General features: G+C 35.2%; 3 protein-coding genes across 3 annotated transcripts in view; 1 reads left to right on the top strand and 2 right to left on the bottom strand.

Moving 5' to 3' along the window:
- Positions 1 to 971: 971 nt before the first annotated feature.
- ASPA (aspartoacylase) lies at positions 972 to 9024 on the bottom strand (the record flags this gene model as incomplete). Its single annotated transcript, XM_080630134.1, has 7 exons — positions 972 to 1184; positions 1710 to 1819; positions 2716 to 2823; positions 3589 to 3682; positions 4825 to 5020; positions 7010 to 7262; positions 8958 to 9024. 7 exons carry the CDS (start codon positions 9022 to 9024, stop codon positions 972 to 974), a joined length of 1041 nt encoding a protein of 346 aa, XP_080486260.1.
- Positions 9025 to 11237: 2213 nt separating this feature from the next.
- On the top strand, positions 11238 to 16132 carry SPATA22 (spermatogenesis associated 22; the record flags this gene model as incomplete). Its single annotated transcript, XM_080629893.1, has 8 exons — positions 11238 to 11280; positions 11685 to 11813; positions 12534 to 12588; positions 12722 to 12817; positions 13872 to 14226; positions 14531 to 14660; positions 15511 to 15608; positions 15941 to 16132. 8 exons carry the CDS (start codon positions 11238 to 11240, stop codon positions 16130 to 16132), a joined length of 1098 nt encoding a protein of 365 aa, XP_080486019.1.
- A 4030-nt stretch (positions 16133 to 20162) lies between these two features.
- LHFPL7 (LHFPL tetraspan subfamily member 7) overlaps positions 20163 to 22156 on the bottom strand; it is a gene marked incomplete at both ends in the record, with an annotated part of 59086 nt that continues 57092 nt past the window's right edge. Inside the window, one exon of the mRNA XM_080630234.1 lies at positions 20163 to 20389. Within this exon, the coding sequence (XP_080486360.1) occupies positions 20163 to 20389 (227 nt within the window). The remainder of the gene's footprint in view (positions 20390 to 22156) is intronic.

The raw sequence follows: 22156 nt of genomic DNA, 5'->3' as shown, positions 1-22156 counted from the left end.
CATTGCTCTTCATTAAAACCTGAGTAATTGCCGAATCTTGCCACCTTCTCTGAAAACTTTGGGGTTACAACAATTGATTAAAATCTGATTTGGCAAATGTTATCAGCAGTACATGCATTCAGCTGGAAAGTTACAAATCCGTAAAATATCTTTTCTCCATTGCAGTAGAAGTTTTCTTCAAAAGTTTCATGCGATAAGCACATCTTTTTCCTAAATTTAAATATTGTTCCAGTATGTTTCCAGCTAGTAGATACCTCCTGAATTAAAACCTTTTTGTCTTTAATGCTAAATCAGAAACAGCTTGAATTAACAATACTTAAAAATGAAAAAATTTTAAATGTCATCTAAATGTATGCTTTTGAGAAATCATATGTTTTTAGCTTATTTTTATCTTTGTAAGTATAAAAAGGAAAAACAAACCCTAAGGCTTCAACTTCAGTACGGCAGGGGTTAGTCCCACATGCAGATAATAGAAAAGAATTTTGATACACATCCTCTCATTCTGTTTCTCTCTCCCTGGCTTTTCCTTTGTCTCGTATTTTGTATATTTATCTAAGGAATTCATTTCAAGGATCACCCCACTTTAAAAACTTCAGTTATTGGAGGTTTCAGGTTATAATGCAGAAATGCTGTACATTTTTTGTATATAACACAGTTCTGTGGATCAGCATCTTTCTATATGATGCTGGATGTAAGTTTTATAGCCACTAACCAGTATGTGGTAGTGTGTGAACTAATAAACGTCATAAAAGTATTTATTTTTTGCATCTATAGTGATCTATTAGAACAAGTGACCAGTAGTCATAATTAGCATTATGACAATATGTTTCATCTTAAAAGTGCTCAGCAATGTTAATTAAATTATGATTAAAAATTAGATTCTGCATTTATTATTCCACCAATGACTACTGATAGATGCTGGATTTCAGAAAGGAAATCCACTTCTTGCACAGAAAATCCATGATGAACTTTTAAGAAGTGCTCTGGTCTAAGGCTGAGGATCTGATGTGTTTTGCAGTGAGTTTAATTTTTACTGTTTTTACAAAAGCTTGTTTCTTTTCGTAATAAGCAGCTTCATTAATGAATGTTGGATAGACCGTACAGTTCTCCTTATATACAATTACTTCTCCATCAAGAGTCAAAAATAGAGGATCGCCATTGTTCAGTGGCTGCCAGTCTTGATCCTTAGAGAAAGAAAATAAATAGGATATATTTACGTTCAAATTTTCATGTATTTCATGTGATTTCTGAGTTCATGCTCATTAATTATATTCCCTGCAATTTATGGCAAAAACATTTAAAAGAATTCCTCTTAATCTTCAATATGTAATTTCAGGTGTCTGTCCCTTTTTCAGGTTTGTATACAATTCGGTGGTAAAGGTGAATTAAAAGGGAACTGCAGGTGCTCACAATTGGTATCAAACAGACTCATTTTAGAATTAAGAATTAGATTTATATTTCAGAATTTAAGCTATCCTACTGCCTTTTTCTTTTCAGTTCTAGCTTCAAAAGTGACTTTAGTCTCAGTGATTCCCAGGGTATGACCTCAGCGATAGAACTTACTATAGGGAAGGTCTGAAGTTTTTTCAATAAACCCATTGGCAATATTGTGATTTTAAATATTTACTATTAAAATATACTACAGTGTAGCAGAAGCAACACAGGAATACTTATAAAACATCACAAATGGAAACTATTTTAGAATTTACCTGAAGTTTAGGGTGAATAATAGCAATAACTTCATCATTCTTATTCCTGGGATAATCTACTTTCTCCATTATTTTAAAAACCTCGATTGTACATGGTGGAAATTCCTTTCCTAGAAAGAATATATATAATGTCAAAAATGAACAACTGCCTGTTAAAAAGAACAAAGCATTATTTATTCTGTTTAGAATGGCTCAAATCATTAGGTTGTATCTCGTCAGAGTTTACATCAGTGATTATCTCTTATCATAAAAATGTCCAGCTCCAGACTTTTCATCCCCTCAAAGTCAAGTTGCAGAAAGATGGTCCAGTCATGTATTGTAGCATATGAAGCCCAGATCTAAATTTGCCACTGAAATGTGACTTTTCACTTTATCCTTAAAAAGATATATTTGTAGATGAATCAATGAAAGGCCTGTGTTTGGTAGGGCTGTACAACACAGGATGGTATCGGTGGTATTTAATCTTTACCATCCCAGCACAATAATGGAGATTCTAACACACACAATTATATTCATTTCCTTCTACTTCCAAAAAAAAGCCCACTGATAAAATGTACTCTAAAAGAATTTTAAACACCTATTTTTGTCAGTATTTTAGATGGTACACAGGTAGAACAAAATCTTACAGAATTTATTGACTTTAATTTTAGATAACATTGCACAGAAGGTGTGTAAATTAAACCGCTCTTTCTAAGTATTAATTTCTCTATGTTTTCCATGACCATACTGTACAAATAGCTGGTATTTCGGATTCTCAAAGCATCTGTAAGACTAAGATCAAGTAAACTTACTGAATCTTCAGAAAACGGAAATAGCCTTAGAGCTACGCAGAGGACCTATACAGGAATTCTGACTTTCTGAGGCCACACAGATGGTCTAGAGAACAATCCTTCCCTCCTTTTATCTGTTTAAAATATTGTAGCCTACCTTATTTTTAAAAAAATACTATCTTGCAATAGTGCACTGATACAATACAGAGGCTGTATTTTCTTGTTACTTACTCTACCTTCATTAAAAAGTTGCACAAAATCAAGGCCATGTTTGACAATCTTCCTCATTTTGTCCAAAATGTCAGCTCTAACAACACTTTGTGGCTGGGGACCCACCTCCACACCTGTTTGTAGATGAAGGAGATTATTAATATAGGCATAATACATCACATGCTTAGATTACACAGCATAAACAGATGTCTGATTGGGTCTGTGGCTTATGTTTAAGAGGAATTGTGAAGTACAGTTACAAGATTTTTAAGGCAAGCAGAAAATTTGGCTCACCAGACAGGATCAGTTTAAAGAACCATATGTACATTTTGGAGTGCGGTACTAGGGTCAGAGAAAGGGTCACTATGTATATTTGTTTCTCTTATCCTTTTCCTCATCTAGCTTTCCATGCTGCATTTTAGAGAACTCATTGTTTAACATGAAAAGCAAGCTAATGATTTTCTATGGTTATCATTCCATAAATGAAAAAGTTAAACATTTCCATGCAGAACATCATTTCCCCCTTCCTTTATCATATCTTGTCTTTTCCCCTTCTCAGCTAATAACCAGAGTATCAGCCAAGTCTTATTTAGACAATGTAAACATTTCTTTCCTGAAGCTTCTTCCTTATCCTCATATATCGTAAGTATTTTCGGCAAACAGTGAGTTAACTGAGTTTAAACATTTCCATCTGGCTTCTGTATTTTGTAAGCCAAGTATAAATCAGAACTCTTCAAGAGAAGAGATAATCAGAGACATTTGACTCGGTAAATATATTGTCAAACAAATACCTACTGGTGATCAGAGAACTCTGTGTAGTGAAATGAACACATCTGGAAACAGGCATATTTTAAAATACTTTATGCTGGGTTAAAATAGTCTTTATTTTTCATATTTACCAACAGGATGTTTTGCTACAGATCGAGTTGTTGCGTATTTCAAGCTAGGATGTTCAATCAGCAAAACAGGACAGCATTCTGGAGCCAAAGCGTTCTGTGGAGATTGTTTAAAAATGTCTTTGTTATGCAAATATTTTAAAATGTTGTGCCACAAAAGATTATTGATGCAGAAGTGATTTACACAATGTCTTCAATATGTTGCCTTTATTTCATGGCCCTCAAAGAAGTAGGACATCTTTAGAAAACGTACAAAGCTGTATTTGTTTCTCTCCTTTCCATTAACTCCTGCCAGCCATGCTCCACTGAACTTTGCTGTCTCCTAATATAACTGAATACAGTTCTAGTCTTAAATTGCTACCAGGAAGGAAACTACCTATCTGTGTTCCAAAACTTAAAATACTGCAAAGCGGATTTCAAGTATTTTTGTGTTAGACCTAGATTTTCTCTTACAGGGACGTGGATTGTGAATTAAGCGTTATTGCAACCTTTTTTTGATACAGAAACTTATTTCAGGCCTCTTTCCTGATCACTGCCTACCATTGCTCTTCATATAATCTTAGTTATAAGCTTTCTATATCTTCAAATATTTTATAAACATTTAAATGGGATACATATAATAAGAAAAAGAAATCAAATGTGAAAATAACTTGTTTCTAAGGAAAAGAAAACAAAGCCGAACCTTGATCTCATAAGTCACTGTTGAGGTCAATCAGATTACACTTAAGGCAGCACTTTGCAAACCTTCCTCTACCAATACTTATCAGCTTCAGGAACCACAGAATCAAACAGCTTCTAAAGACATATTGCTATTACTATAACTACTGATGAAAGGAACATTTGTCGTTACCTACTGCCATTATTTTTTACGTGTCTTTATTTCATAAAATTAATGTTTCGCTATTTAGCATGTGTGACCAAAATTTATCCAAGTCCCTGACAGATCAGTGTGAAAGCAGATTAAATTACATTCATTTTCATAGGTGTTACCTGTTTTCCTATCAGTCTTACTATCACTCATTTTAATACATGAAGATTATGAGTTCAAATCTTTATTATCTGACATTATAATCAAAATATTAATTATCTCTGATTAAAACATCAGCTTATGAGTGATTAAATATTTTAAAGTTTTGCAGAATAAAAAGTAGTATATTTAAAGAAACTACAAAATAATATATAATAATACAACATTACAACTAATAATCTATTTTTATAGTTCATTTAAATTAATTTTACCTTGATATAATGCAACATTTGAATTGTAAAGTCATCCCTGGAGTTTTCAAGAATAAGGGTACCACCCATGTTAGAAGTGGTGTTGTGAAGGTCAAAAATAAGGTCATACGCATCATCACTACCTTTGGGACCAAATATATGATTGATTTCCTGAGCCCTTCTCACTTCATATGGAATATCTTCCACCACTGGCCTGCTGTTAATATCAGTACAAAGAAATTAGTAAACTCATTCCATGGCTTTACAGTCAACAACATATGTATACCCTTTTCTTTAATTCCATTAACTGACTGGAGTTGAAATAACCTATTTTGTTAGCAAACTGTTAAAACTTCATGCTTGAAAAAAGCAAGTATGATTATTAAACAGGTCTTACTGTTCTGTACCTTGTGCAGAAGGATAATAAGGCTTTTTTATCTGATTTTAGCTGGAGCCTATATTCTTCTCACTTATTTACATTAAAAAATTTCCCCCTTGTATCAAACTAACTCAAAATTTATCAACAACTTAAATCACTTCCATGACTGGATTCAGCTCCTACTGCAGATGGTATTCTGATATCAGTCCCTGCCCTTTTACCTTGGACATCACTTACAAGGTCTTTCGTAATTTCATTTCTTGTCTTCTCATATTCTGATCAGACTTTTACAGTGTATTGTTCTGAGCCCTCCTGACCCTAAAAGATCATAGAAGATTTTGCTACTTCAAATCTATTCCTCCAGTTTTAATATGTGTAATCTCAGCTGATTATGTCTGCACTACACTTTAAAAACATGGTCTTTGCCTAAGGAAAGGTCTGGGATCTGCTTCTTGTCTGTATAAGGGCTCTAGAGGAAACTGATGTATGACACAAATATTTTACATAAGCCACTCAAGCTCCTTTTGTATTTTTATGATTCTGTATATCACATAATCTACTTTTATATTCTTTAGTTCTGTCTTTGAAATTCAAGGTTTCTTCATAGAAGACTGTTAAATTAATACTTCTTATCAAACTTGATAGAACTTCCACCATTGCTATCAGTAGTATGAGGATTTCACTCTCCTTTTTCTTATTTTGTAAAATCATTTGCAATCTTGAAGAGTCTACGCTTAAAGGGATCAGGTGAAGGTGAAGGTATTCCAAACAGTTAATTGTGTTGTAATAAGACTGGGCAACTTCATATGATTTAATGAGGACAACTTGCAGATGTCTTAATCTGCTGTTTTTTCAAGTGTTCTATGTTCAAAGCAGCTGAAAACAAACAAGCCCATTTTTTATATGAATATGTTTGTCATAAGTAAGCAATTAAAAGAATGACCTCAACTCTTACATGTTAAAAAGTCTGTTTATCTTCTATATAGTAACAATAAAACTCTAAGATGAAAAGCTAGATGAAAAGACATGCAGGGTAAGAATAGCTATGCTTACAAAGTAAGTGATATATGTTTCTTTCAGTAATATTCACCTTTACCATTAAGACCTTTCTGAACTGTGATTAACTGTTTAGCATGTAACTATACCAAGCATAAGGATTTTTATACAGCAAAGTACACCTATGGAATAGATGTCTCAAAAGCTGAGAAACATAAAATCCCATTATAAATGTAAAATCAATTACTGTCTTACATAATTATAGATTTAATTTCTTCTAAAATAATGAGTCAGTTAAATTATTGAGACTTTTTGGCTATCATTTTGACATAGAATATATAATTTCTAACTTAGTTAATTTCAAGTTTTTATCTTTCACTGTATATAAGTGAAATTAACACACTTCCCCAATTTGTATGGCATTTTTTTAGATACTCAGATGTCTAATAACTTTAAATTGCTTTTATCTATTTTCTGAGTACAATTATACTTGCAGGAAAATGAGCTCCAAAGCTGAATTGCACAAGAAGATGTGAGAAGTAATGACTTTGCAACTCAGAACAGGAATACTTAAGTTTACACAAATACAGCTAATCCAACACTAATTTAAAATGCTATGTTTTAGGCTCATTCTACTAGCAAGAGGTTTAAAATGAATCTTAACGTGCACGTAATTTGTTCTTTTTGGGTTAAAGGTCAGTAATTTCAGTTATGTGACTGCACAGTTAAAATAGTAGTGGAACTTGTGTTAACATTTTAATCTGGAAAGGAAGCTCCTTACAGTTTTAAAGAACAGAAAAGTGAAACAACAGAAAGGACAACTATTCTTACCCAAGATTATCAGAGTCAAAAACACGGTTCAGATCACAGTCAATGTATCTAGTACACTTCTTCACAGCTCTTGGGTTGGTAAGAAATGGTTTCACTTCCATTCCTGTTCTTTGAATCTCAGCTCCATTCTCTTGCCAGTGCTTGACCAAAAACACCCCTGATAACTCATTGCCATGAGTTCCTCCGAAGATAGCCACCCGTCTTACTGGAGGTTTACAAACAACAGAAGAGGAAGTCATGCTTTTCAGCAGCTCTAAGAAGTGCTGAAAGCAAAACAGAAAATAAAATAAAACTTTTGTCTCAAAAGAAAAAAACCCAACCCAAACCCACACCTTTTTTTAATAGTGAATTCTTTAAGCCTGTTTAGGTCAGATGTGAATGAAAGTGAATTAACATTTCTCTACGAGTTTTTGACTCCTGTTGCGAGGGGGGGAGTTGCTAACCCAGCACTCCTCCCTCTCCAGGAGCCCTCCCCTTCATTTACCATATTTAGTTAATGGTACTGTTACACAGTTCAAAAGTTAACTTCTCCTGGCAATCTCTATTAATATATGGTATCTAGGTAAATCTTATATGAATAACAGTATGAAAAGACCTTTTTAATGTAAACTTTAATAATGCACTTAAATATCTCTGACATTTTTGCATTGCAAACTAGGTGTAACAAGTATACTCATGTATGTTTGAAGTTACATAAACATTACAGCATGCGAGGGCAGAATTATTTAAAGAGCAAAACCAGTAAAATGAGAATCATATCTTGGCTCTAGATCAGCACTTAATGCTGAAACATCAAGTACTTTCATCTAAAAAAACAAGAACAGCTGAGTTCCTCAAAGCATGTTGTTGCTTGTATAACCTTTTTTGTTTTATAATATCTGAAGAACAGCGATTAGAGGGAACACTAGCTGAAATTAAAGTGCAATTTATCCACAACTGACTGCCCTAATATTCCTGGCTCTAGTTCTATCTCGGAATCTGCTAACACAGACCTCTAGCACATTGAAACAACTCTGCCAGCGACGACCCTTCTAACTTCTGCAAACTCTTATGAAAAAGGAAACAGATACAGACCACAATGGGACAATAGTCATGTCACCCCCCCAAAAAACCCCGTGAGTCAACAACTGGACTTCTTCCACTTCCAAAAACATTCAGACAGGTTTCTGCAACTCAAGCCAAAGAGCAGCCATAACTTTCCATTGTGAGGATCAAAACATTCAGAATAAAAGGGCTTAATGACAGAAAATAAGCATTTTGCTGCTGTGACAGAAGTATTTGAGACTAGCATCTGGCACATGATATAAATATAAAAAATGCCACTTTGCAAGGGAAGGAAAAATGTTTATTGAACAATTCCTTTTTATTAAGATTATACTCCAGTGACTGAGAGAGTATTTGACCAGTGCCTGGGTGAGGCTTTCTAACACAGGCTGATAGACAGTAGGTCTACGAACAGAAAGCTAAACATGGGACTTACCTAGACAAGTTCAGCCAGGAATATTATTTCCTACAGAAGTTGCTCTCTATGTTTCAGTTTATGCACACAGATTTGCTGCACCTTACAGCGAGTTCATACAGAGAGACTATTTACTTAGACACTCAACTATGTTATTCCTGTACTTCGAAGCTGTCAGGTACTTCATTTTAGTAAGTAATCTATTAAACAAAGCAGTAAAGTTGTATTTTACAGCACTGGACAGTCTGTTCTGTCCTTTGACCTCAGTCTCTTTAGCAGTGGTGCCAAACTGGCTATTTACACGCTGCCTGAAAAAATGACTCACGCTCTGAATCTCGGTTTGCAGAGTTTAAACACCACAGCAGTTTGAAGAGCAAACGGCAAAACACAAACACACAGTGCTGGTACGTGTGGCTTTTATTGCTGGTGGTACTGTAGCGGTTATAATTCCGTGCAAAACGCTGAGTAAAATGCAGATTGCTTGTGCACTTAGCTTATTTAACATGCAAGAAGTTTGTCTCCTAAGAAGAGCTTTCCTAGGACAGATACAGTGCATTTCCAAACATGAGTTTAGGAACTAAAGCCATGGAGGCTTCTTTTATACCCTTAGGGCACATTAACTTCTAAACAGCTTTTAACTCCTGGTCTCCCAGGGCATTACAAGCACCCACAAATCTGTGGAATAAATGCAGACACTTGAAAAGTTTCGCTGTTCTGAATTAACCACTGGGACCAATCCCTTATTCCTGTGCTTTGCCAATACACTTTGACAGATTATGTAAGATCATATTTAATTTATTAAGAATTCAGGCTGTTTTTCTGTCCTAGATCCAAGTATCTGGTAGTGCATCTGAGAGCTTACAATGTGTGCCACGAGCTGAGAAACAAATGCAATAATAAAACATATATGAAGTCTGGCTATCAAAGTCACTTGACAGAGGTGTATTTAGGAGGTGTAACGTGGCTCTCCAAAGCTGCCTCAGACTGAAATAAAAATGATGGGCTCTAATCCTGCTGAGCAATGAGATTTTACACAGGAACCCGTCAGAACATACCGCTGAAAACAGTAACTTTTGAAACAGTAACGGTTGAAAACCAGCCATGAGTAAAACCCAGAACAGTGAGGAATGCAGGGAGCTTTATTCATATGCTTGTTTGTGTTCACACAGTTGTGGGTATCCAGCTCCTGCCCCGGGATCTCCACGTGCTGAACCTGGCACCACCTGGGCCAGTTCCACGGGTACGGAGATAATTAAACCCCACAGAAGACCCATTTAACCGTTCCTGCTGCTCCCCCGGCCGCCCTCTCCCGGCTTGGGGCCGGGCGGGCAGACCCTCACCGGCGGCCTCCGGCGGCCAATAGCGCCCGCGCCAGCAGAGCGGAGCGCGGTCTGTCAGCGCCTTCCCGCCCTTTTCTCGCTCAGGCGCGAGGACGGGATTGTCTCGTCCGTTATTTTTGGCGGGCTTCACCTCAGCCGCATCCTTCGGGCTGCAGCGGGGCTTCAGACTCTTTTACCCCGGGGCTGGTGCTGCTGCGGGTGCTAACCCTGGTGTTTCCTGCTCTCCATCCTGAGGTAACTGTTTTCGATAGCTTTAGCTCTGGGTTTTGGCTTCTTCTCTTGAAGAGAGGACAGAAAGGAAAGTGATGCAGTCTAAAACCCTGTGCAACACCAGATCTGGCTTCATAAGCTGAAAGGTCAGGTTTATAGGTCTTTGTTTTACAAGTGTGTCACTTGCTGGTGGCCATTAGGCTGCATAGTGCTAGCAGTATAGTTTAAAGCAAAAGCTGCTCTGATGTTGTCACACATGCAATTGACATAAGTCAATTACGAATACAGTGCATTTCCAAACCCTAACAGGAAAAAAAGTGTAAATTGCTCCATTAGTCTAGCTGTAGCAGATAATTGTGCTTCATTCTTATCAAAACCTTTAACAGCTGCATATGATTAACTGCCAGATCAGAATAAATGTAGAGATGATGTCTTATTTATACACACAAGTATGAGGTGTTATTCGTATGATGCTAGAGGCAATATGAACCAGTAACTAACTTTGATAGAATAGCAACTAATGCTACCCAACAGCCTGTGTAGTGTCCTTGATGTACACAGTAATACATAGACATTTACTATAGAAATAGATTAATCAGAAAACAAATACTTCAAACTACCTTTAGTATGCTATGTTCATAATATGTGGCTGATAATCAAGTTTTTTGACTTGTGAAGTATTTTATATGTAACAAAATTGGCTCAAGGTTTTAGGTCTGTACCATAAAGTACAGAGAAGAAGTTTATTTATTGAAGTGTGACACTAATTTTTCACAGAATAGTTAAATCAGCTTTTATGCCATATACCAAAGCCATATACCTTGCCGTCACACTTTGCAGCGAGGTAGAAGTATGCATTTTCTATTACTGTTCTCTTTTCAGGAGTTAAAAAGCATTCCTTGTATTTGAATGTGTATGTACATCTAAATTCAGAAGTGATTTCAGTATTTTTACAGCATTTAAAGGAGAGAATGCAACTTTGACTTCAGAAATGTAATCATTTGGGCCCTTAATCTGTGAAGAGCAATTGCATGTTAAATTTGTGTACCCCTGGATCTTCTAAATCCAGTACAACTGGGTGTACAGAGAGTTAAACTGACATCAAACCATGTAGAATCTGGGTATTACAACATGAATTAGTTTACTTTGTTTCTCTAACTTCCATACAGCAGATTTGGAGTAATCAATACACTGTTGCCTGTTAAGACGGAGAAAAGAAATGAAAAGGAGTCTAGCTGACGCTCCAACTCGCACCACAGCAGGTACCAAGCATTCTTTTGTGCTTTACCTTTCATGCCTCATTAGGCTTATATATATACACGCATATATATATGTATGTTAACGCACACATGCAATATTCATGAGGCTATACAGTATTCAGCCCTAGAGCCCCACTGCCCAAGTGGACTTGTATGGCTTATCGCAGCAGGGCAAGATGTTGAATGGGGTCAGAGCACTGGTCAGAGGGAAATGTTTCATTCATGGGATTATTTGCAGGACAGAGGGTTGGAAATATAAATTCTGTGAGGCAGTGGCTGGTCTGTTATGTGTTAATTTCATTAATTCCTATGGGGGATTTAAAATAAGTAATTTTATTGATATATCTTATATGTAGATTGTGTCTCCTTTTGCTATTGGTATAGTATTTTTTGAATTTTAATTTTAGGTTATCTGCCTGTACCTCTGTTCAATCAGAAAAAACGAAATAGGCAGCCCCTAACTTCAAATCCGCTTAAAAATGAGCAAGGAATCAGTTCTGGGACTCATACTTACGACTTTTCTCCCACATCATTTGGTAAATAAGATACCTTCTTTTTCCTTTTTAGTTGGCTCTACATCCAAATAGAGCTTAACTTTATGATTATATTTTATTAAATTAGACATTGTCTTTATCAAGAACTATATGCATCCATTATGTTTATCTCTGAAAAGTTCATTATGTAAAAAATGTCCTCCAGGAAATTTCTTTCTCCTCTATACAATTGAGCTTTCTATACTTTGTGCCTGGAGGGAGTTTGACTCTTTGTCTGTTAGAGAATGAAGTAGCACTGGCATTTAAATAGAGTCTCTTGAAACTCTGACCTTTTGTTTTCAGTTGATTTCAATCAACATTCAAGTCCTGTGTTACAAGAAGAAACATTTATAAGATGTCTTTCTTGTAATTCAGAAGAGAACTTTTTCTTCAAATTGTGCTTGGGAAGAGTGATGCAGAATTCTGCCTTTAGTACTTTAATTATGTTTTGTATATAATAAAATAAATAAGTTTATTTATAATAAAGTAGGAGTCTGTCCTAATAAGTCTAATGTCTGTAACTTAACCATTGTCTGGAGAAGCAACGTACTTGTTAGAAGTAGCCTTATAATTACAGATATCAAAGGATCACATTACCTCACCCTTTTTTTCCCCTTCCCCTTCCTTTGTGAGACAATTTGTGGAACATCAAGCAGATGAAGAGTAGGAGCCCTATCTTTTCAGTTTGTATCTGTATTCAGTCCTTTGCCTTTTCATAATTAGGCTGGGGATCTGCAAACCCAGAGGTGGCTGAATTACAGAAAGCAGCAAACAGTGGGTATGTAAAAGCATGTTATTTGTTGTGTGTTAATTTTTATTTGGGTACTAATTGTTTCAAAAACTATCATCCATGTGTCTCTTACAATAAAGCTGCTACTGTGTCACTGATACTTTAAACTTACCTTTGAAAGCCAAACCGAACATTTGATGGCTCCTTCCCTTATGAAATCACCAAATGTATCAAAGTCTTATTTAGCAAATGCTGGAAAAAACTTGTATGCCTGCAGGTTGGTGGCATCTTGAATTTTTATTGCCCTTTCCTTAACAAAAATTTTCACATGTGAAAATATATCTTAGATTTTTCCACATTATTGTAGCATTCAGAGACCATTTCAATTCTCAGATCATCCCTGTAGTCCTAAATAATTACATTATGTTTACAAGCAAAAACCCACAGCAATCCAGTATCTTTCCAGTGTACCTAATGAGGTCTATTAATTAGACTTAATATCTAGCCTTGTTGTCAGGCCTAAAATTCAGTCTTGCCATAAAAGCTGATTGATTTTCGCTGATCTTAGATGTATTTTTTTTGAGATTCCCCTTTCCTTAAAGTTTTGCCCACTTTCCAATTTTATCAATAGATTCAAATAAGTTTCTATCAGTGCACATTAGGGCAATTTATATCAAAACATTTAATCAAAATTGAATATGATTGTGAACACTGTGCTTGTACAAACCAAGGAAAAGCTTACAGATTCACATGCTTAGAGCTGGCTGGAAAACTTCCAGCAATGTTATAATTGTCCTTTTTCTCTCTTTGTTTCCTCCTATTCCTTTCCAATGGCAAAAAGAAAATGAATGTTTCAAACAAGTGCCTTCAAAGGCAAAATGGAATGGAGGTGGAAGAAACTTCAGAGTGCCTTTATAAAAAAGTGTGTTAGAAATAATAAGGTCAGGTCTAGAGTTTGTTTTAAAATGGTTTCTTCTGTGATGGTTATAGAAGAATTTGGAAATATCACTCTCAGGAGAAAGCTTTCTTCTTTTGAGAGTTATGGAAAAATTGTGAATCTTAGGTCAGAAAGATCTCTTATAGAGGGTGGAACAATAACTGAGCAAGCCTTTCAGGCCTATTGAATTCAGCTGGATTTAAGCACAGGTGTGATCGCTGCCCTGTATATGGGTAAATTTTAGTGTACCCTCTAGTGCTTTGAGTCTGAATATTTAGCAGATGTTTCTAAAGCTAAACCAACAATATGTAGGTTGTTTTAACAGACTTTAATTACATATCTGAGTATTCGGAATAGATACTGTGATACTGAACTACCTTATGTTGTGCTGCAGGGCAGAAGAGAAGAGTCTCAATACTAAAGTCTGGAACAGAAATGGGTATGCTCCTTTAAGTAACACAAAAGATTCAAGACCTGAGAGTGGAATTATTCAAAAGTTTGAGAACCTTTCAAATACTGTGAAAACTGTTCAGCAGCAAAACCCCCATAATAACCATAATTCATCTCAACATCTGAAAACAGCAGAAAACAGCCAAACATCAACATCTAAAGGTCAATGGCCAACGAAACCTAACACTGTTTCAAGAAGTCTGCAGGATCATAGTCTGGCATATAAATTTACCTACAATATTCAGCAAAATAAAATAAATGAAAACAAGTTTGACTGTGTTCCCGAAGACAAATGTCAGGTAAACTTATGGAGAGAGTTAATAGGAAAATACAATGAAGGAAACAGTTAAAAAAAAAAGAAACTGAGGGAAGATGAGGCTTTCATCAGCCCTGGCTGCCTTAAATCTTAGAAAACTTAGAATTGAGATTTTCATACTATAGTAACCTACAGTCCTCAGTGGGATCATATAAATTGGCAGGGAGTTGTTTGCAGACTGATTTTAATGTAAATACTGGATTTTTAACGTAATATCTAAATGTCTATGTGTCTTTTAAAATTGTGAGTGTGTACCTCTGACCTGAGTCTTCATCTTCCTCTGAAAGGAATTTTCATCATCTCAATTAAAAATTAAAGAAAAAAAGAATTCTTTGCGTATCATATCTGCAGTCATTGAAAGTATGAGACACTGGAGTCAATATGCTTATAAAACAGCACTGCTATTTGAAGTTTTAGGTAAGCATGGAAGATTGTGCTATAACTGGTAATAATGGTATGACAATAGCCAAGAGAAAATTTAAGTAACTGTAGAAACAATAGGTGAAATACTCAAATGCATGAAATACTCAAATACACGAAATACTGGCCTGAGCGTTTTGATTGTCCTGCTGGGACATCCATTCAGCTATCAAAGGTGGCTAAAATAGGTGCAAAATTAATATGGTCATTCCCCTACATTTAAGCTCTTTCTATCCTGTTCATTTTCTTTCCTTGTTTTTGGAATGTGTTACCATAATTTTTCCTATTTAATAGGAACCTTCTCTAGAGAGGTACAGTTTTACAGTATTTTTTAATACAATTGGTCTAATCTGGAGCACTTTTAAACACAGATGGCTTTCAGTGTGTTTCACTTTGGTTTTAATTGATGTTATCTGAGAAATGAACATGACGAAAGACTGGAATGACTAAATCAAGGTAAGAATATACAATGTAATGGCATCCTAAAAAGCTATTATTTTGACCAGGTTGCAAATATTTAAAGTTGAGTTGCATATGAAAAACTTAGAGAATTGTGCTGTGCTCTGCCTAAGGAGGGGATAACCTGTTTACAGTGACAGTTCTGAAAACCACATTTAGTCACGCAGTTTAAAGAGACACATACAACTGTAGTGCTGAAAGACTGTGTAAAGCACATAATAATATTGGAACTTCCAAAGCTGTCAGCACAAGTTCTCCCAAAAAGTGGGTGCTAACTTTCTATCTCTTAGTGCTTTGGTGTGTAGATGCTGTCATGGTATCTTTGTGTATTATACTTAGTACCGCTCTGATGTTTACATTGTGATTTATCTTTTGGTGCATACTGCAGGCACCCTGGATTCTGCAGTCACACCTGGAGCATACGGGGCTAAGAATTTCCTTTTGAGGGATGGAAAGGAGAGTCTGCCTTGTGTATTTTATGAAATTGTAAGTATTCTGTGTCTGTATGTAACACAGACACCACTAGCTCTAATTTATGAGGCTAATAATAGGTTGTTCTGATAAAACAGAAAATTACTATGTAAAAGGGAAGCTGGATGCTTATACTATCTTGTCCCAGCCTGATTTAGAGCAACAATCTAGTAACTATATTCAGGCATCCTCAGACTTCTGTTTCAGCAAAACACGTGGGACTTTCAGTTCAGTTGATAACAAAAAACTTATTTTAATTCCATCTGTGATGTAGACTTCAGACATTTTGAAGGCTTTTCTGTTAGGCAATACAATTTTTTGATTTGTTTATTATGCTTTTGATGAAGGACCGGGAGCTTCCAAGACTAATTAGAGGCCGAGTGCACAGGTGCATGGGGAACTATGACGCAAAAAAGAACATTTTAAAGTGTGTCTCTGTAAGACCAGCAACTATTCAAGAACAAAACACTTTCCAGGAATTTGTTAAAATTGCAGATGTTGAGATGACAACGTATGTCAAAACAGTGAATGAAATTTAGAAGTCGGAAGGGTTGTCCAGAACCAGTTTTCACTAATGATTACCAGTAAAGGCTGGATATCCTAAAGCATTTGCCAACACTAATACTGAAAATCTGATTCAGTAATTCTAAATAGCACTATACTGTGTTATCAAACAAATGTTAGTAACAGTTACAAACAAAAAGGTTAGTAACAGTGTTTTGTTTTCACTACTACATTTTATAGCTTATCTTTCCCAGTTAAATATGCAATAACGGGTTTGTTAGCTAGTACATTAGATTTTACTGGAGAAATCCTGAATTAAAATGTTTAAGCTTTGCAGTAGTGCAAGTGGCTTCAAAAAAGATCATCACTCCTAATTCAGATTGCCATTGCTTTTCATTTTCTTCAATATTTAGAAATTCCTTCAATATCTTTTTCAAGATGTTGACTATATCCTTCTTTGCAAAGTTTTCTTTGACTCTACATGTTGTATTAAAGCTGCTTTTTGGTAGGAAGTAAGAAGGTAGTCTTTATTCAACTTCAGTTCCAGCTAACAGATTCCCTTTCCTTTGTTGGCTTACAAGAACATGTGTAAAAGCTTTTCTAGAAATAAACATAATAGATGATACAGAAAGACTTCACAGGATGCATCTGTATATATTAGGTATTCATATGGTTCCCGTTGATATGTTATCTGATTCATTTTTCATAAATAAATAATCAGTATAACACCTGTATAAAACAGCAACAGACCATGAAGCTGTAGGAAGATTGCCCAAGGACTCTGAGGAAGTTGGGGAGAAATAATTATTTGAACACAGAACTTCCTTGCTTTTGCCATAGCAACATCTTTCATGAGGGGTAGTCCATATGCATGTTTATGTGTCTTTGCCTTCAAGCATTGACTTCCATAGATTATTCCTGCTGTTTCTTTTTCCTTTTCCCTTAGCTAGTTCCCTTACTTCAAAAGCTTTGTACCAGATCTATTGAGAATTGTAAAACAAAAGAGTTGTCAAGAAAACAGTGAACAGTGTGATATCTTTTTAAATTTATTTTATTATACAGTGTTGGCAGTTGGAAATTTCACATTTAAAATAATTGAAATATTGTATCCAACAAGTCAAATACAGAAAACAGTTAATATTCTAAAAAGGAGCCATCTAGTCAACGCAGAAACACATTAATGGAAAATACAGCCTTTAGTTACACTTAAAAAATTAGGTATTTAGAATAAAACTTGAACCTGGTCCAGTAAACCATTTGACTTCTAACAGAAAAATGCTTTTACACAGTTTAACACACAGTCTTTATTTAAAAAAGTGATCTGTCAGTGTTAGCATATGTGTGGTTAACAACACCCCCCTTAAGATTCCAGTTGAGAATTTAAAGTATGTGCTTATGTGCTTTACTAACTGCTTAAGAATCACTTGTATTATCATCTCTTCCTTCTGTTCTAAGCTGGTTCTGAGTGTGGGTGTTTCAAGGGGAGTTTTGTCTATCCAGTTGTAGAGGTCATATACATATATTTGATTTCCTTTATATATTATAAAATATTAAAGAAAGTTCCAAATGGAAGCATTAGCTTAACTCATAAAAGATGCAGAATATTACAGGATGTAAAGCTGAACGATGTTCACAACAGAAGAGGTTGAGTTTTAAGAAGTAAAGGGTTAGGTGCAGCAGTGTTGTAAATTGTAAGACTCCACTGTAACAGTAATTTAAAACTACAAAGGAAGCTGCAACTATGGGAGCAGTCCTGCAAGCATCTGTGCGTGGCATCAGTGATGCAGTCCTTCTGATTTCAGTTGTCTGGTGGTTCCAGTTCTGCACATGTGAAAGATATGACAGGAATAGGTCATCTGTGTCTTTTATGTATGTTATGGCTGTTAATAAAAATCTAAAATAATTTTACTTTCCATAAGTGTTTAGATCTTTGCAGAACAATTTTTTACTTTACACTAACAAATCACTTTTTCCAGTGAAACAGTAAGTGAACAGTCGTAAACGTTACACAAAACAGAAACCCCCTACATAATACAGTTTATACACATCACTCAACATTTTCCAGTTGTTGGTTGATTGTTGGTGGGTTTTTTTAACCATATTGATCCTGTCTTGTATAATGGTTCTACAGTAAAGGCACAGGTTGGTTAGGAAAGAAAAGCCTGCATCTCTGTCTCTGTACTTCACAATGATTATTTTCTCTTTACATGTTGTTCGTTATTCCTCACTTTTCTGATTCTTTTATGAACATTATCAATTTCAGCCATTCATTAAAAAAAGTGACATTACTGAAAACCCATTACTGAAAAGTACACTACTATACAGAAGTGACTGAAATTTATTCTTCTTACTTTAGTGGCATTCCTTCAATCTATTTTGTTATCTATGTGGAAGATCTAATTCCTTAGTCACTGTGAGCAAACCCACATAGCTTGTGGTCTCTGTCTCTCGGTGTACTTAATTCCACACTGAAATCTCACTTTCAGACGAATATGGGAACTTGTTACTTTTACATACAGGATTTGCTTTGAGTGCATAAAAATGTAACAACAGACAATTGCTTTGGAAAACAATGCAATGTTCCATTGAAGTTTAGAAGGGTGAGGAATGTAAACAAGGCTGCAGAAGTCTTTGACATTTATTAAAACACAGTGATTGTTCTGTTTGAGTTTTCTTATACATCCTCAATGTGTCTCTGTCTGTCCCTTCATGTACCCTTTTCATTCAGGAAAAAAATAAATTCAGGAATCAGTTGGACTCAGCTAAGTGAAGAATAATAAATTTGATCACTTGGTTTGTGCCAAAATACAAAACTAAGAAGTACAGCTCTGAATTAAATATAATCTATGTGATTATTTCTTTTGTTAAATAAATAATACAAAATAAAGATGAACATAGAATTAGAATTCAATTTTAATTTAAATGAAAAACCTAACAGTGGGGTGAGATTAGAACCCAATGTTTCTTTTGCTTAAGGCAATCAAGTGCACTTATTTCAGTGCTTGATAGTAATGAATTCAGTGCTATTGTGAAAATATACTTCACAAAATTCACATACAAACTCATGAAATATGGCCATTTACAGGTTCTGACACAGCATGAGATTCTTATTAATTGTGTTCAGTAGCATTTCACTTTTGGGGTTGTTTTTTACAATAATGGGCTCTTAATAGAAATGGAAATATTAGAATCTAGTTCATTCTGGCTTGTATTTTAATTACATATAAGGGCCATTGGGCATTTTCATAAACAGATTTTTCTTTTCAGCCTTAAGAAACATACAACAAAACCCCAAATCTCCAGTTATAATAGTTGAAATAATTTGTAAAGTTCACCTAAATGATAATTTAAGAAATACAGAAAACCAATACTTTTTCTCTATTGTTAAACTATTAAACCATCATGAAGCCTTTGGAAGTAGTCGGATATCTCTCTCTGAAAAAATGTAATCTAAATTTTATGCAAATCTTCATGAAGATGTCTAAATCTTGAAGATAAGTATTAAAGAGTGTGCTGACAACTTGCAATATGCAGGTGCTAGTAATATACGTAGATTAAAAAGAAACCTTTTTCTTGTATACAATCCCTTTTAGATATTCAGCTTAATTTTAGGCCGTGGCTACTAGCAGGTGCTTTTTCACTAATCAAAATAATTGTAACAAAATATCATTACTGACTTTAAAATTACTGGGTTCATAAAAGTTTTGACAGTAATATATAAAAAGTGAACTGAAGCTTTTAAAAGACTTACAAGTTTGAGACACAAAAGAAACTGGGAGGTAGACAGATGTTTTGAGGATAAACAGATTGTTTTTGTCTAAGGCATTATGCCACTATATGTTTAGAGCAGTATAAAGGCTGATTTTTGATTAATCTTCAATTCCAGAGTGTTCGCTGCTCATAGTTACGGAAGACTATCAATGCACTTTTGGTCTTTGTGATTCTGACCTTCTCTTCCCCATCTCCTTTTTTCTCTTTAGCAATACAGCTAAATGGAAGTGCTATAAGAATTTCTGCCCATTGCCTGTAGAAAGGAATGTTCTGTTCTTAAACAGTAATAAAATACTATAAAATAGTAGGTATTGGAGTTGGAGATATGTGCTCTTTTGGTGCATATTTTGCAAAGAATGGCAAAAAGACAGACAACATGACCCCAACAATTGCCAGCATATACCCCCATCCAATCTGGCAGTCTCCTGCATAGTAGATGTCTGAATTCTCACAGAATCTCTTCACAGTAGCAGAGTTGAAACCAAAAGGGTAAACCAAAAGCCCAGAAGCCATTATGAACACTAGAGGAGAAAAAAAAACACACGAGTTATTATTGGACACCTAATTCCTTTGCAAAAATATTCTTCTAGAAAGGCAAATCTGTTCTGTTAAAATCAATGGAAAAAGTCATAGCTTAACAAAGCAACCCTCATGATTGGCAGATTATCCTCCTTGTCATAATTACCTCTCATGGACAGCAGTGTCGTAACATGGCAGTGAGTTGGCATTGGGATATTTTCATGAGAACTCTTGCCCATTACAGCACTTCAGAATCGTTGTGATCCAAATTATGTAGCCATTTAAAAATTAAGATGATTTGGATATAATGGAATCCAGAAGAGAAGAATTCTTAAGTTTGCAGATTCCAAACCAGCTTGATTTTCTTCTCAATAGCATTTTTGTACTTGAGACAAACAATTACTTTGTTCTGCCAAATAAAATCATTCAATGAAAGAGTTTAAAAGGAGTTTAGAAGGAGTTTAAGGTTCTGCAGATTAGGTTCTGGTAAGAGCACTTTCTCACTGGTCTCATGATGACAAAAACTCAAATTGTTTAAAATACCCGTATTTGACCCAAAAATTGTGAGATAGAAAACAGTGCAATCTGAATTCTTTTTATTTAACATTTATTTAGCATTGGAGTCTTTCTGTACAGCTTTAATTCTCCCCGTAAACATAAAGATTAGAAAAAAAAGGTTAACTAAGATTGAGACCTAAAATATTAAGATCTAACGTTCCTGTGTGACCTAATTTTGACTGCTTGGGCTCTAGAAACACACAATGCGACAGGACATGCTGTAGAAATCTAAAGGTTCAGGACATAAAGGCACAGAGTTAAAGTAGTGGGAAATCTCTCCCAGCGAGTCATCTCTTACTCCTCCTAGCCAAATGCAGAAGCAGATTAATCCAGTGCATAATGAAGAAATATGTCTGAAATACAAGTAAAGCTTAAGCCACTGCTTGATGTTGGAAACCGGACCTGCCTCCTGCAATGACAGTCTGTATTAGCTGCTGGCTTTTAATAGAACTTCACAGATTTTACAGTCTTTAATGAATACTTGTTATATTTAAATATCATGGCTTATGCAATTAATTTAATGAACAGCAGAACCACTTTTCCAGCTTTGAAAACAAGCCTGCCCAAGGTGTAAATCAGGACTATGATAAAGATGAGTCAAAATCTTCCAGATGCAGCTCTCGGGGCCTGTTTCTGCCCATTTTTTTCATTTTATCCTTTCTGCTAATGACTTACCAATGTATTTAAAATCTATGGTGTATTTTAAAAGGGTTTATTATGTACCAAAAAGATACCATGACACAGTCCATTTTTCTACCGTCCTATTCTTCTGGGACAGTCTTTTGTTCAAATTCAGGGTGAATTGTTAGTGATTCAAGATTAGAGGTAATCAGAATTAACAGGTATGTTTGAGCTGATAATCTGTAACCAGCAAACATCTAATAAACACTAGGATTATAAAACAAACACTATGTGTAATCACCTTTCAGGTAGGACATGTGCATCTTACTCCCAGTTATAATATTGAAGAGGCTTAATCTGAAAGGTATCCACTAAAAAAGAGCAATCACTCATTAATCTTTAATCAAAAAAACAACTTTAATAAGCTTGAGGGCTAGATGAAGTAAAAAAGTTTAACACACAGCCCGTAAAGTCCCTCAATAATTTGAATTAAAGCTTTTCTTCCAGTCTAAATGGAATCGCCAAGTTAATCCTTTGTGAAAAATCAAGAATACCAAGAAAATGGAAATTAAAAGCAGAGAAACTGGAAC

The sequence above is a fragment of the Psittacula echo genome (assembly GCF_963264785.1).
Source record: "Psittacula echo genome assembly, chromosome: 15".
NCBI classification, from domain to species: domain Eukaryota; kingdom Metazoa; phylum Chordata; class Aves; order Psittaciformes; family Psittacidae; genus Psittacula; species Psittacula echo.
Note: the sequence above shows the minus strand (reverse complement) of the source record. Positions and strands in the feature narration are given on the sequence as shown.